Below are 16,796 nucleotides of genomic sequence, written 5' to 3'. Positions count from 1 at the left end.
ACTTCTTGCAGTGCCTCAAATTTTGGTCCATGATTAATTTTATAGTTCATAAAACATACTGAAGTGTTCCTCAACAATTTATTGTGTAAGATCTTGATGTTACTATGAAATCAGCACTAACACTTGTTTGCTACCTGAAGTATCAGATCCCAGCGCTGGTATTCAAAATGTAAGTTTCTTCTTGGAGTACGGACAGGGTTGACGCACAGTTTATGTTCTATTAGGGGTATGTCACATCCCATGACACAGCATAATCCTACACACCCTGTTTATAACATGACATGCATGGCATTGTATCAGACTTTTTATGAAATATCATATCTTCAAATGTGGGTATTCACCCACGAATCAGCTGTATGGCAGCCAGCACTCTGTAATCAGAAAGAAACAGAAAATAGCACTTTTAAACTCACCAACCAGTAACTTCTGTTGTGATTAAACACAGAAGAAGGGTTCAGATTTTGCGCTTTATATAAAGTCTTGCTTTTGTCCTACTATAGCAGTCACTGCTACAAAGATCGCTGATGATGTCGTATGCAAGGCAGATGGGAGTAAAATAGCAAATGGCACTGTTGCACGTAGGTTTCCAGTAAAATTTTAAAACCTGCCCCCCAAGCTCTGACCCAGCCCAGAATCTTTTCTTAAAAGGATTTTCAATGTATTAGCTTATTATGTAAAGTTAAATGCGAAAAGTTTTGTCTATTTTCCTGTCCTTTGTGCACTTTTCCAAGTGGATCTCAGCTGTGCTGTCTTAACTCTCGGTCCCTTAGGATGGGAGAGACAGCAGATGGGGTTAGGGCAGAGGGCTGATGCTTCTGACAGCAAACGGCCTGGTTGTTGAGTGGAAGCTGTGAGCGTCAGGAAGCTCCTTTTCCCCAGAGAACCAACTAACCACTGAAGAAAGTTGAAAATGAGCCCTTTGAGAAACGCTATTAAAAGTAGTAAAAAATTGCAATTGTGCAGATGATGTGCTGCTGTGTGGTTATTCGGATGCTAATGAGTTTGACATTAGGGAACTCAAAGGGTTTACAGCTACTCCCTTATGTGATTTAGTTCTTTATTGGCAATCTTTGAGAAAATAAATGAAAAATATATTGCTAATAAATACATAACATGATAGGATTTTAGACAAAAATCTGCTAAGTTTTAGGCTTTAGAAAGAGCTTTTTTCACCATTGAAGCTATTCTCAGAGATCTTTTGTTTTAGGTTAGTGTGTTTTGAACAAAGAGGAAGAGGCAGGTAGAAAGCTTTAAGACCCCTTTTGGTTTCTTTCATGGATGTTGAAATAGAGTAACAGGGGAAGGGGCCTTTGAGAATAAACAACATTTTTTTCCAGCAACATATTGGCTAGAAAACTGCTTGAAATATCTTTTTGTTATTGGGTTGTTTTGTTCTGGGTGTTCTCCCTTCTTTATCGTCTTGCATCTGTTGTCTGTTTTGCTGTTTGATAAAAGCGTATTTATTTTAATTAAAAGTTATCGATGGGATTCAACTAATATTCTGTCTATTGGGACTCAGGCAGAAATTAGGCACTCAATAAACTCTAGCTTCCCTGAGAATCTGGTTGGAATGAGCCTTTTCAATTTCAGAAATGTAACATTCCAAATTTTACTGACAAAACTTCATCAGATTTTATTAAATGAATAGTTAAAGTTTCACCTTCAAGTTCCAAAGCTTATCTGCACATTTTGTCATAATTGGAATATATTAAATGAATGGATCTGTTTTACTAAACACACTGAATACTATTTGAAAAGACCTCTGAAGTTACAAGTGATAGTAAAATTTTTATATTTTGGTCACTAGTGGCAGGAGTGATGCTAAACTAAAGCCTGCCCATCATAACTGCTCACGGCCAGATTTTCCCAGCTTGCAAGTGCCTACAACTTTAAGTGTTTGACGGGTTTGGGTCTTCACTATTTCTGAATACAAGGCCCTCAGTACTGTAGACTCAGATATAAACTTTTGCAGTGCTTCTTCCCTTGCTGTTACTGCTGATTTGGCAGGAGTTTCCTCACAGAAAGGAGTAGAATTTGAGCATGGAGGAATGTCAAGGATTTCCTTCAGCGTGCTTACGGGGAGAACATCATCAGCCTGCCAAACTTTCAAGGCTGATATTCAAAATCAGAAAAAAATAATACTGAGGGTTTTTCTGCTGTTAGCAAAGTACTGTAGAATGCTTCTCATCTATTTCACATCATGTACTGAACCGTCCTACTCAGTCAAAGGGGTTCTGAGGCAGTGAAAACATTTGACTAAGGATTTCTATGTATAGAAACTGTGGATTTCTGTGTCTTCAAGAAGAAAAACTTTTGGTAGAGGAGGTCTATTTCATAAGCTGTTGGAAAGGGCATTAACAATACAGAAAAAATACCATAACAGAAGAAAAATTGCTATTCTTTCTGCCTTTTAGAAGCATCACTGATACCTCTGTACCATATCTTGGAAAAACCTCACAGGAGAGCAATGCACTTCAATTATTTGCCCATTTGATTTAAAGAGTGTCCTGTTTCATCTATGTTTTGTTTAGTATAGCTGGTTTTTGGTTTTCTTTTGTTGCTTTTTTTTTTTCAGAGAATGAGTTTCAGGATTATCTGTTAAATCAGGCAAGGCATCTTGGGCTGAGTGACGAATTTGGTCCTTTGGAATCTGCACATATTTTCTCCTGGAAACACACAAAGGTGGGATAATTTATTTATAAAAATGAATTTGAGTCAAAATATATCTCTATATTAGTGGGTTTATGTGTACTGTCTTGTACACTAGGACTATTTTTCTCACATACTGGTCTTCAACAGTCGGGTATAACAATATTGAACAATTGAAAAAGATACAAATCTTTGTGAACACCTAGAAATTCTAGTTTTAGACCCACGCTCTGTTAGTATTACATACTGCCAGGAACGCAACCATTTTTGAATCTATATGACTCCATGAGTGAGAATGTATTTCATAATGCACTGCTTAAATTTAATCTGTGAGGAATGGCTTATTTGTGATTTATTTTTTATAATGTTTATTGAGGTTATTTTATCTATGTATCAGTTGGGTGGGATAAAATCTTTTAAGATAAAATCTTAAAAATTTGCAAGAGATCTCAAGGTATCAAAGCATTTTTTTCTTTTCGAATATTGACTTCTTCTTCTGAAAAATTATATTTGGTACATAGTAGCCCAGGAAATAGCAACAAGACATTGAACTACATCAAAAATAAAAATCCAGGGAAAAAAGCTTCCAGAAAGTAAGATCACCCATCAGCTTGTGTTGAGCTGCATTTCAGCGTGGTAGGCTATATAATTTTTCTCTAAATTTAAAAAGCTAGCACTTGCCCCTTAATTTCATAAAGCTGTGACTCTGCCCTCTAAAGCCTTGGTAAAGCAGACTAATAGAAATACTTGGCACACGTTGGTTACCTAAGGGAATAATAGAACTATTTGCTGTAGTCGTTTGGCAAAAGGACATAAACATATGGCTTTGGTTTATATTCAGCACTGCCAGTTGTGCAAAGTTGCATGGATGAAGTATACAACAGCAGTGACAACTCAGAAATCAGAAGTGAGAATCAAAATAAATCATCCTCATTACAAAGCTATTCAAGCTTGCCTCCGATTTAAGGTTTATTTTGTCGTTGCGTATTTGCAAGTAGTGACTTCAATACAAAAATAATCTACTGCTCAAAAAACCATATACCGTTCAACCACACTATAAAATGCCAAATTGTTGATGGTTTATATGTGTTATAAGCATGCTTTAAAGTTTACATTCAGTAGATGTACTTACTTATTTTAATTCCTCGGAAATGAATACATCTGAACCAATTATTTCCATGTAATTCAACTCTGGAGAAATCAGGAATAGCGTGGTGTAAACTAAAGCAAAAGGTTCAAAAACAAAGATGAGATGACTCCTTGGTTAAGAATAATCGAATCACAAAACAAGGCATGTTTTTAGTAATAATCTTTAAGAACACCTACTTTGTAAATAATTTTTCTCCTTTCTGGCCATCAACATGTTATTAATAAAAAGAAGAACAAGAAACTTTAACTGGGGTACAAGCAATGTTCCTAAAAATTTTGTCTTTAGATTTTAGATTTTTTTACTGCCAGTAATCAGAACACATAAGCTTTATCTAGAAGTTGCTATACGTGTACATTGCATTTCCTTCTCACTCTGTACTTCTCACCATCAGCCTGCCATTACTACTTCATCTGAAAACAAGCTATTGTAGAGTGACTGAAAGATGCCGCCAGCACACATAGATACCCGGACAGCCAAACAGTGCTCCGTACTGCTGGATGGACTATAGGAAATCTTCTTGCTTTCAGATTTATTTTAAAAAATTTTTCTGTATGACATTATTCTCTTTTTATGTATTAGATTCTTAAATGAGTTGTTGAAAAGAAACATTAAAATAAGAGTGCCAAAAGCACTGAACAGCTTACTCTGGGGGTATCATTTGTTGTAGGGAGAGGCACACGTGGTGGTGTGTCACCTTAGGGCACAGCACAGCACAGACGTGTTTGCAGTGCTCAGCAGTGTCTGACTTCAGCTTCGAAGTTTGAGACTTGAGAATGGATTTGAGTGCCTTAAAAAGCACCAAGGGTTTGTTGTTTTTTTTTTCTGGCTAAGTTCATTAATCTAGTGACAGATGTAGCTCTTGCCTCTATACAAACTGAAGAAGTTTACAAATTAAAAATAGTAGAGAAAAGCTATTCTTTTCCCAGACATCTCAAAATAAGTTAAGGTTTGTCCTAGAGAAGTTGTTTGACAGATTTCATTTTGAAAATCAGGCATAAATTTTAGTTGAAAAATCACAACGGTATGTCAACTTTTATACTCCTTACCTCTAGATAAACTGGTGATTGTTTTTCCTCTAGCTAGTTAGGCAAAAGCAAATACACTGCCACTCCAGCACTGTGAAACCCGCTCCAGGAAAGTCATGTTTGTACAAAGGTTACAATAGACATTAGGAAGTGCCTAGCTCTTACATTAGCTCTTTGCAGGAGTTGCATTTCACTTTTACCTGTGTCAGCAGCAACGGCTTCCCCAAGTCACAGTTTATTTCACAGTAATGTGCTGTAAAACTATCTACCAGGATAGCAGCATCAATTTAGCTTCTGAAATTCAGAATTAAAAATGTACAAGTAAACTAAAATAGTTGTTGTTGTTTATTATGAATAATAATAAGAAGAATAAGAATAATTTATTGCACATGCCCTATTTTCAGCTGTTAGTCATATTCTTGGATCCCATTATAATATCAGTACATGCACATGTGCACAGATAGACTCCAGGCACACAAAAAACCAAACTCAGAGCCAAATTCTGACTCTCTCACTCAGGGAAGTATTTCCAGGTGCTGCTCTCGAGTCCGCTGACTCCAGTGGGATGGTACAAACCGAAAAAGTAACATTTGGCTTCTGCAGCCAGGAACTCTGAAATAGTTTGCTCAGAAAGTATGATTGCTGCTACTCCACCAGTAAATCCATCTGGAGAAGCATAAACACCCGATAGCAGTCAAACAACAAGTTACTCCAGTTTCAGCTAAGCAGAATTTGATTCGTCGGTGACTCCAGCCAGTTTTCTGGATCTAGTTATTGATTTACCAACCAAGTCTCAACCAATAGTGCAGGAAAGGTGGAGGGAGGATTAAATTGGAATTCCCAAAGTCAGACAGAAAACATTCATAAACTTAGGAGATTTGTTGGAACATGCTTTCAGAAAATATTTTGACATCAACATCCTCAGTAAATTTCCACATCACAGAAACAGGGCATAACTGAAGGGATTCTAAGGCAAGCATTTATTTCTTAGCCAGGGACTGTATAGCTGCTACCCCTCTGTTGCTGTGTTTCTGACTGTATATCTCCCACTAATTCCTTTTGGGTCCATTGAGTTTCAACTAATTTTGAAAAGAAAATGTTTAGATGGGTTTAAAACCCATCCAGTCAGAGACTCCAGGTATAAGACACAAAGATAAAGTGGAATTAATTCTACTACTCACTTCTCATTATTTTTGTGAAGCTTGCCCCTTAAAAATATGGGACCATGTCTCCGGTGAAATTTTCCCGGCAAGCACTTAAATGTGATACTGATGGTCCTGATGGTTAAAAAATTTGGTAGTGAGACACTGTCTGAGGATTTTGTGCAGACATGGCTATTCTATTTATCCCTTATGGCTTCTTGTCTCAAGACCACAGGTGTACTGGGAGGGAGGGCTGACCATCCCAGGCTTCGAGAGCATGAAGAACCTTCCATAATCCATCCAATCTCTCCAGTACACAGCAGCAATAAGCTACGTCTCTCAAAGAAACACCTTGATAACCATTACCTCTAAAAACTTTGGATGGAATTTCTCACTTGAAGTTTAATTCTTTTGTTTTTCCACGGGTGATTTAAAAAGTTTGAATACTTTTTGCTGTCTGTCTGTGGTTGTAATTTCACACACAACAACTCTGTAGGTAAAAATCAGAAGTGAGAAACTTTTTTCAGTATCAGGCAGTCTCTGAAAGAACTATCAAAACCCAAAGACAGTACATTTAGATTTTGAGCAAGTTAGTTCTTTCTGCTGACACGCTTAAAAGATTTCAGTTTTATTCTGTTACTTTTGTATAACTTTCAAGTTAATGCATGGGACTTTTTGTAAGTTAAAGTGTTTTTTATGCAACACAGACATGATGATTATTCTAATATGTGGCATTCACCAGGCTAAATAGTCTTATAAATTTTAGGTTTAAGTTGATTAAACATCTCTCAGTTTCAAATTATTACAAGGAAAGAAAATCAAAAGCAAAATCCCCTGCATTGATTTTATTGTTGGTTTTCACTCATTGTGCAGTTTTTAAATATTCATCACAGTGAAACGTGCTATTCAGACCAAAGTAACTGCTGCTCAGCAGAAGCAGCGGACACTTTTTGTTTCATAATTAAAAGAGCAGCACTGTGATTGGTGTGGTATTTATTATGAAATGATGACAAAGGAGTACCAGTGGTTTTAATAGTTTTAGCTTACAGGAGCTGTTGTTAATTTTGTCTGTAGAGTTGCAGGTGAAATAATGCACAGTGGATAAATAGTCTATATTGGTTTAACTGAACATAATATATAGTGTGTTCTGGAGTTGTTTGTCTCAATAGACTATAGTAATCAAAAGTAATGAACCTATTATGTGCAGGACCTTGGAGAGCATAGAATGGCAGTAAAAGTGTGGCACATAAAAGGTTTATTAAAGGAAATTAAAGTCCATCATTGCCACACCTGCTCCCCTATTATAAGTCTATGGCAGGTCAGTGCCTTCAATCACAACTCAGCATCAGCGAACAGAGCCATGTTTCCCATTACCATTGCAGTCACATTGCAAAAACTCGTTCCCTAGGTTTTAAGGATAGTAACAAGTAAAGGCTGCCATCAGCCCCACTACGTAAACACAAGATACTTATGTTCTTTCCTTGCCAATAATCAACATCAGATGTAAATCTAAACAGAGGAAAGATATCATTGTCTGGCTTTGCAGTGCATGTCGATCAATTTATACTTGCATTTCAGATATCGATAACCTGTGTTCTAGAACTAGACTTCTTCAAGTACACGAATAGCCTTTTCAAATGCTTGTGTTCTTTCCTCCAAATAGGTATTTTGATTCCAGTAGCTCTATACAATGTGTAACCATATATAACACCAAACAAAACAAAAAAAAAACAAAAAAAGCCAACAAAACCCCACAGGAAATCAGAGAAATTATTTTTCTCCCCTGGAAAGGCTGACTTCACTCTTTTTCTTTCTCGGGTTGATTTTGTCATATTCTGCTATGTTCTTTCAGATAAGTCCTCCAAAACATCTCAGTTATCTGAGTCATATAAAGCTAAAAATAAAGCATCCTCAGATCTTCAAACACTATAAATGGAAAAAGGCACAAACAGAACTTCTTGCAACTTCCCTCAGCAGGGCAAATCTCTTCTGCTGATCCTCAGCAAGGAAGAGTGAAATAATAGGGGCTTCTGTTGACATTGGGTTTTATCTCGCGACCTTTTGCAGAGAGAGATGCCAGGCATAGGCAGCTTCTGGTATCCACAGAATGCATCTACCGATTGCCCAACACAGGTATATAAATCAGAGGCTGGTGTCTGTGTTTGTTCTTGCATATTGATCTGCAGAAGCAGATCATGGCAGTTGCTTCATCTACAGTATGTTTGATCATCATCATTTTACAAACGGAATCTAAGATTCAAGGCAAAGATAGCTAGTAAGGCACCACCAGAGACTGAAGAAGAATTTCAGAGTTCCTGATATTTTTCCTAGGCAAAAATTCCTCATGATAGAGTCTTCCTTACATAAAAATTGAAGTCACTTTTAGAAAGAAGAGGAGTTTGCCTTTATGGACATGGTCAAAATTACACTGTTGTACAATCTGCTGTATGTCACTGCAGCTCTCCACACCAGAACATGAAATCTTAATCTCTGAATTTCAGGGGTTTGTAATAAAATCCATGGATTGAAAACCTGCCCCTACAATTATGGATCTGGGCCAGATCCAAGACCAGAAGGTGCATATTTCCAGTGCTGGTTTAGATGTAGCCAGAGGTGTCATGAGCACAGCTGACCTTGAAAGGTCTCTCTTATTTCAGTTTGAAATCTTATGGCAACAGCTCACTTTTTGGGGGTTGGATTTTTTTTTTAATATGAAGTACAAACCTGGAGAATACATTCTTCCAAAACCTCCTACAAATCTATAACTATCTCTTTGATCAAACCTTCTCTAAGAAGCCGTTGATTAAGTGGTGAAGTATTTCAAATCTCTATGTGTGCAATTATGCAAGCTCGAGCAAGAGGGTTTCACGTTTTAAAGATGAAGTTGTCAGAAATGCAGGTTCCAGTGCAGTTTTTAAGATGTGCTTCAGTTACGACAATAATGCAGAGTGCCTCTAGGCGCTGTGGCTTTCTGGGACCTTCTCTTCCAGGAGGTGGATGCTGAAAGCAGCATTCGTACAGCATTGTTGTTTCTAACCTCATGCCTTCAGCTAACACCTGTAGACCTTGTCATTAAACCTCACAGAGTCACTCATAACCATCACTTTATTAAACAAATCTGTATCATTAAAGGTATCTCCTAGGTATTTACTAGATATTCACAGATGGCTTTTTATCTCTTTGACAAGATTAATAAGGCATGATTATTCTTCTTTCTATTACTGTCTAGCCTTTGGAAATGTGAAAAAAAAAGCATTGGAGACTTTTTTTTTTTTTTTCTCAATGGCAAAAGGAATGAAGTAAAGACTTTGTGTTAATATTACAGATGGATGCAGATGGGGAAAATAAAAAGCTGCGCACACGCTCAAAAGGAACCAAGGGTGAGTTAGCAAGCACGTTCCCCGACCCTGTGCCCAGCACACCATGAAATATGATAGTTCCTGTGCACAGTCCCTAATGTGCAGTAAGAGAGTGTGTAGCTTCCTTAGGGCTGCTTTTTTAATCAAGACAGGACACAGACTGCTGGCATTAAGAGGCATGATGTTATTAGCTAGAGTTTAAAGAAAAGCAGAAAAAAATCTACTCTATGCTATTTTCGTTGAGCTATTTCTGAAAGAAAATAAAGGTTATGCTTTTTATTATGCAAACAAAGATTTTCCATAGGGAGTAAAGCTAGACAACATTGAATGGATGCTTTCAAAATAATGTACAAAACTTTGTCTCAGCCAACTGAATGTTTTTCTGTCTATTGCCATTAATTATCTGTAAATTGGCTGCGTAAATGGTCCAGAAGTAAATTTACTTTAATCAAAAGGTGCAGGTGTATGCGGCAGAGGAGAACCAGTTGCTTTTTTTAAGTGCTGGTGCTCGTGTTTCATTTTGCAAAGTTGTGACACAGTTGTATTTCCCAGCTATTCCTCTCTTTTTGTAAGGAACAGATGGAAATGCAGAACTGAGAGATAAACAGGCCCTTAATGATCTCAACATCTGGAAAACATGATTGACTAGCAATACAGCCCTTCCAGGAAAATAACTTTTTATTTTCATTCATAACACTTTTTGTGACTCTTGATAATGAGTGAAAAATTGAGATACTTAAAAATAAATGTCAAACTTTTGCCTGCCCTGTGAGCATTTTTGTTTATGACTATTTTCAGAGGTGCAAAGCACCCACCCTTCACCCTGATTTTAATGTGAATCGTGCACTCAGGATTGTGCAAAACAGACTAGTTTGATTCATTGTCACAACTCAGTAGTTCTTGGCTGTTAATATCATACCTTCAGCTTCAAGTTGTGGTCAGAATGAAAAATTAAAGTGTGGTTTGGTTTAGTCCTCTAGTTTCAAATGACCAAAGGGGTGAAAAGTGTTAGACTTCATTTAAGAAAAGGCAGAGGAAGGTGGTGGGAGTGTCACAAACTGCCTGCAGACAAGGGGATAAATACAGCCAAGCCTTGCTAAAAGATATAGGCATTGTCATGTCCAAACTTTGACACATCCCTCGGTAGTGTTCTCTGAAATTAATGTAAAATTCACATATCTTTCAAAAGTACCAGAACAGTGGACTTGGACAAAGCCACTGAATAGGGAAGTTATTCACACCCCAGCATTAGAGCATGTCTTCTCTCTTGGTCAGGACTGCTAGTTAAAACAGCCTGGCTGGCTTAGCAGACTTTAATTGTATTTAGTAGGGGATTCATACCTTTTCACTCAAAAAGCTAATAACACATTTTTAAACCATATGGATTTTTTCTCTGCCTTTTTTTTACACACATGCACACACATCTATAGGAATTAATATATCAGGAACATTTTTCCCAGAAGTGGAAACCACAAAAGTTGCCTGTGCAAGACGAGTAATCCCCAGAACCACCTGTTGGCTTTGTCAATATGATCTATATCCTTGTGTGGGTAGGTGTTTGTAAGCAACAGCCTTTATCATTCCCAAACTGAATTAAAATTCAGAAGAAGCAGGGATTTGTCATTCGATTTTCAATAAAAACAAGTGCCTTCTCTTTTACTTTTATTTTTTCTTATTATTTTCTTGTTATTAATTCTTGTTATTATTTTATTGTTCCACTGAACATTATACTTCATGTTTTATGCATCCTAAAATAACTGTGAGAATTATATATTTAGTTAACAGTTCAGATAACTGTTAGGTGTTCAGTTAACAGGATTATATTGTTCAGTAGCTACAGCCCTGTTATTACTATGAAATAATCACCTGTGTTTTGATAGCCACACCTCTGTCATCACAGATAGGCAGGTGCAAGGTTGTAGAAAACACAATCTGGAAGCATAAACTAATTCATTCTTTCCTGCTTTTATTAACAGTTCAAGTGGACTCTATAGCTCAAGAACTGAGGTAAGAACTCACGTTGTTTATTTTTTTCAGTTTTCTTGTCTGAATTGATAAATTCATACCAATGGTGTCGCTATAAAAGAGAATCCAACAAATGATGTATTAAGTAGAGATTTAGGATAAATCAGACAAAGGGTACTTCATGCAGATTCACTTTTTAAATATATCCAAAAAAAGCGCAAAATGTTAGCAATAATTATACAAGCAGAATCAAAAGTAATGCAAAGTGGGCAGGATTCTGACACGCTGTCTTTATCTTCAGCCTGTGTCAGGGCACACAACAAAAGAGTATAGTTTCTGATCAGTCTTCAGTCTTTTTTTCTTGTAGTATTTTAACATATGAACATTCGAAGAGATATTCATATTTATAAGTTTTTGTTAGATGGCTTTTACAAAACTGATAGTCTCTGTAAACTGCGGTAAATTCTAAATGCACTAATGGCTCATTCTTCCTCAAGTACTTGCTGAGGTTTCATATTTTATTGAAGTGACAGAGTACTTTTCCAATTTGCATAAAGCACGGCAGTCCATTCAAAACCATAAATTGCACAAGGATATTTCAGATCACAAACAATCTAGTAAAATTTTAGCATTGCTACTTTAACCTTACTAATGTAACACTACTGTGTGCACCACTCCTAATAATCGGTCCAAGAGCTTAGAACAAACTCTGGAAAAACTAGCGTATTGTTCAATACCAAATCTTCAAAAAAGAACACATACCATCAAATTCAAGTTTTTTCTGGGACAAGTTCACTCTTCATGTGAAATATTTACAGGTAGCTGCAAATTCCTGGAGTTGTTGATAAAAATTTCAATGGGCTACAGCTGCAATATAGATAATGGAAACATTTTTGCTCTTAGGAGTTTTTCTTAAATTAACTTATTTTGCCTACAGTCACTTTTCATCACATGCTACTGAGCTGCCTTCTTAACCATAGCAGGCGTCTGAAGTATGTGCTTGTGGGTTTATATGTCTAGGGAACAGAAACATCATCGTGTGATTTATTTGATCAATCAAAATGCCACTCTCTATTCAGACAGGACATGAAATATTTACAGGAATTTATTTGCAGTGATGACATACAATATTTTAAGGTTTTGTTTTATAATAAAACTGAGGAAATTATAAGCTTTTTATAGATATTCCATGAACAGAAGTGGTGGCTAACTTTTTGGATAAATTATTCGTGGTGAGTCACTCATTCAGCTCTACTGTGAATCTCATTTTTCTGTATGGCTTCAGTTTCCTGAGATTTAGTGCTTCTCCTTTCTTCCTCTGTGCAACCCTAATTTATGCACCAGAAGGATGCATTAATCCGAAGAGGCAGGCATCCAAAAATGAGGATGGTCCATGTGTTCCTAAGAGAAAAATGTTTGAAAAATAGAGGATGTGCAAGTTTCTGCAACATCAGGGAAGCTGTAATTTATGCATTATCATTTACTATAGCTTTTACCAAGCAATTTTGCTTTTCTCTGTGAAATACATGCTATCTTAGGATCTAGTGTGTAACAGACCACTCTCTCTGCCAGAGGTGTGGACTACCTCCATAAGGAAACATACATTGGTTTAAAACAGTGAGCTAAACAGCTAATGAAGCCATTGCCAGGCCTTAACTTGGTATTTGTAATTTCTACTGTACAAATTCCCTGTTGGTTATCTCCACAGGCAAGCGGTTTTTCTGGCATACAAGTCAGGTGACCAACTTTTATGAATCTATTTGTTTACAAAAAACAGAGGCAGGGGCAGCATTCTGGAAATATAGCCTACGAACTGCATTCCTGTGACTCGCACCCATATCATTGTGGAAAAAACTATTGAACGTTCCTCAAGAATTAAAAACTGAAATAGTCTGTTGTGTTCCCTGGATACAGATATTGGAACCACTGTCTTTTCTGACCAAGGTTCTAAATGCTGTGTTGGCTGAGAAATTTAAATCCACGCTTAATTAATTTCCCCTTTTCCCCTGGCTTATCCTATCTGACAAAGCACTTTTGCACTCCTTATTGAGTTTCTGTTACAAAGTGCCTTGGGATACTTCTACATGAAAGGCACTACATAAGCTTACATGCTCATATTGTATTATTATTAGTTTCATAACATTGATTGGTTCTAGAGCATTTGTTATCCTTTTCTTATTCTGCAAGTTGTGTTTCACAAAAGTAGAGAATGAAACGAATGAAAAGCAAAACAAAGAGTTGCAATCACTAATTAGCTTCAATAAGGCATGAAAATTTCTCTGTTCTAAATTTCAGGGGTTGCATTCTTGCTTAATGGAATTCCATGCTAAAAAATCTATTGGCTTCAAGTAAGCCAAGATTTCACCCAGAAATCAGGCTAATAGTTTTGCCATCATCCATCTTTTCCTGAGAAATAGGACCACCTTTCACCATAAAAAGTGTATTTTCAGAAAAATATCACCTTGAGGGCCAAGTTGGGGGTTAATTTTTTTCTGTTTAGTAAAATAACTAAAAGTTCTCCTGCACTGCACTGAGTTTTCAGAGGACAGCACTTTTCTTCCAGATACTGACCACCTCTACGCAACTCCTACCTAAGTGTCAAGCTTGCACTGCTTTCATGTAATTGTATACCTTAAGGAATCCCAGATTTCAATATCATAGAAATAATTTTCTTTATATGTGAATATTACTAATACTACTGTGTTATTAGTTCAGATTTAGAAGACCTTTTTTCACTGTATCTACTGCATATGCTGTAGTGTTAAAGCATAATATACTGAACTTAATAAGTCCTTCAAAACAGAACTGTTTCTCCTTCTGGTCTTAATTATTTACTTATGAACAACATGGCTTAATTTTTCATTTAGGAAGGCAGTGCTGTGGTGATCTCATTGGTATCTAAACTACCCACAGGAAGAGGTGAATCTTTCATCACAACCTAAACATAGCAAAACACAATATGTGGCAGAATTGAGCATGAAGCCTGGAGAACTCTGTCCCATACATTCGAGTTTGAATCGGACACCTTTGGGCATAACAACTCTGTGGTATCCATCTTCTGCAAGAAGCAGAAAGAAGAGGTCTTCTCTTAAACGATTTAGTCATGGACCACTGAAAGGACCAGGACCTTCAGCTGTGTTCAGGATTAGGATGAAAACCAAAGGGAAGTGAGGAATATTGGTGTGATGTATTCTCATTACTGTGTTCTATTTAACAGATGGGATACAGTATGATGAACCATCTGTAGGTTATGGAGTGCATCTGGGTCAGACCAAGGAAGAGCAAATTGAATCGATCCAAGCACGGGATTACGAAAGCACAGATCCATTTGGCTAAGTCCATATCTGAATAGAAAGGGTACCTTTTCTGGGCTATGTACAGGTGAAACCATGTCTTTCTAATTTCTAATAATTAATGAAGACACCACAAGGCACTGGTGTTTCAAGTCATGCAGAACAGTCCCACTCTTTGGTGGGAATAGTTATGCTTCCCCTTACTCTCTGTAGTGTTGGATCACTTCTTCCAAAGGACCGTTTCTTTGAAAGTAAGGACAGTTATTTTTTATCTGGAACTCTTGTTCCAGATGTTGTGAGACATTCTAGATATTCAGATAAGTTGAACTGTTCAGTGTGAATGTATAGAGATACGAGCATCTTGAGTGCTTTAGCAGAGAGAGAAGTAATAGAGCAGATGTGTGGCTGTCTCTTTAATAGAAGGAATAACCAGACACTTCACCCTTTGCTGCTGTCTCTTGATTAGGAGGGTAAGACACCAGCAAAGCAACCTGCTATCAATGGTACTGAAGTATTTCAGAAAGTTTATGTTACTAAAATGTGTTCCTTGACTTTATCCAAAATGTTCAAGAGGTATGTTACTGTAAGTAACATTAACGACAGCATACCAAAAAGCATTTTGCTAACTGAAATAGTTATTACTTTTTCTACAATGATGAATATTTTGCTGGTTTCCTCTAAGTATTGTTAGGTGATATATATCCAATAATATCTGAACTCTAGTTTCAGACAGTAATGGAATGGAGGTAGACAGTCTGGTAGATAGAAGGTGATTTGGTCAGTCAGGAAAAGTTCATGGTATGAAAGAAAAGGGCTGTATATGCCTTGCTGCATATAGAAAGGAAAGATTCATTGGTAACTCTTTTTCTGAGATTCATAAAATAAGCTGGTTTTTAAGAAGTATTTGTATGAGAAGAAGCAGTAGTCTGGCAGGTGACCTGAGAAAGAGGTGAAAGCAGTACTTAGATGATGGAAGAAGTGGCACATGAAACAAAATCACACCAAAAGACTCAAAGATATTCCTCAATAAGAACTGAGGTTAAGATTGGTTTGTGTAGCTGTCACCTTCACAGTACTCTTATCCCATAGCACTGCTTAAAAGTGAGACAGAGACTGAGAAAGCTCTTTGTTCCTAGCCTGCACCTGGAAAAACTGTCAGGCTTGTCCTTTGGGCTTGGCTTCTGTTTCCACCGGAGCTGGTCACAGGCTTTGATTTTCTGGAAACTGCTGGAAAAAAGCTCATTTGTCGTAATCCTGAATAAGCACATTTGGAATAGAACTGAGGTGGATTCTTGCAGTTCCTGGTGACTCATTCCTCTCCCACTGGCAGAGAGTGTGGGACCCTCGCAGTCCTTAGTGTGCTTTGCTGAAACAAAAATATGTCCCTGCGTCCAAACAGGCTTAGTAGTAAATGCCAGATGAAGATGGTCATTAGTTAGATCTTCAACTAAACAATGGGCGTTAACCTTAAGAGTACCTATTCCCAAACTCTGGCAACAGAATGATGAGTTAAGAGTATCTACTGCTTGCACTCTAGCTTGGAAAAGGAATTTCCTCCCTGCCCTAGCCATTGCAGTGGGGCTTTGGAAATATTAACCTCTGCCTCTTACTCCATGGTTTCTGGTATAATCGTGTCACAGAATCAAGTCTGTCATATTGTCATCAATCATACTTTCTTAAATTCCCAATAAATCTTGTTCATTTCTTATTCTTTTCTGACAGCACTGTTAGGTTTTTAAGGAATTTAGGCTGGCGTGCTAGTCAGTACTCTCCTCAAAGTATCTGTGGAAATCTATGTTTTACGCTAAGGAAAAATGATTTTGTAATTGATGTTTGATAGAAAACATTGAACAGTCAAGCATAAACAAAGACTGAACAATCGGTACGTGGTGCAGTTTACTGTGAGGCAAAGGTAAGTATACACTGGTCATGGAACAAATAAAATAATAGTGCTGGAATTCACCTGTCCTTATTATAATATCCTGTACATCAATCATTCTCATCATAATAAAACAAGCATTAGCATAAATTGTAATGGCAATCAAATTTAGAGGTCTGCTGTGTCTAAGTTCCTCCCTTGCTCCCTCCTTCATCTTCCAGTCCCTCCCTAATTAGCCATCAAATTGTGAAATCTACGGCGTCATCATTCCTCCTCTCCCTTTGCTCTGTCTCTCCCTTTCCTCCACTCTTCTCTTCTCCTTTTCCTTTCCTAG

General features: G+C 37.2%; 1 protein-coding gene across 2 annotated transcripts in view; it reads left to right on the top strand.

Moving 5' to 3' along the window:
• The window catches only part of ST18 (ST18 C2H2C-type zinc finger transcription factor), a 174,414-nt gene that overhangs the window by 99,772 nt on the left and 57,846 nt on the right, over positions 1 to 16,796 (top strand). For both annotated transcript variants that reach the window (XM_086472493.1, XM_086472494.1), the window contains exons 3-5: positions 2,576 to 2,682; positions 9,292 to 9,346; positions 11,302 to 11,332. In XM_086472493.1, the coding sequence (XP_086328619.1) occupies positions 2,576 to 2,682; positions 9,292 to 9,346; positions 11,302 to 11,332 (193 nt within the window). The remainder of the gene's footprint in view (positions 1 to 2,575; positions 2,683 to 9,291; positions 9,347 to 11,301; positions 11,333 to 16,796) is intronic.

Source organism: Leptosomus discolor, chromosome 13, assembly GCF_034619465.1.
Source record: "Leptosomus discolor isolate bLepDis1 chromosome 13, bLepDis1.hap2, whole genome shotgun sequence".
Classification (NCBI taxonomy): Eukaryota; Metazoa; Chordata; class Aves; order Leptosomiformes; family Leptosomidae; genus Leptosomus; species Leptosomus discolor.
The sequence above is the reverse complement of the archived record's forward strand: the minus strand, read 5'-3'. Positions and strand labels throughout refer to the sequence as shown.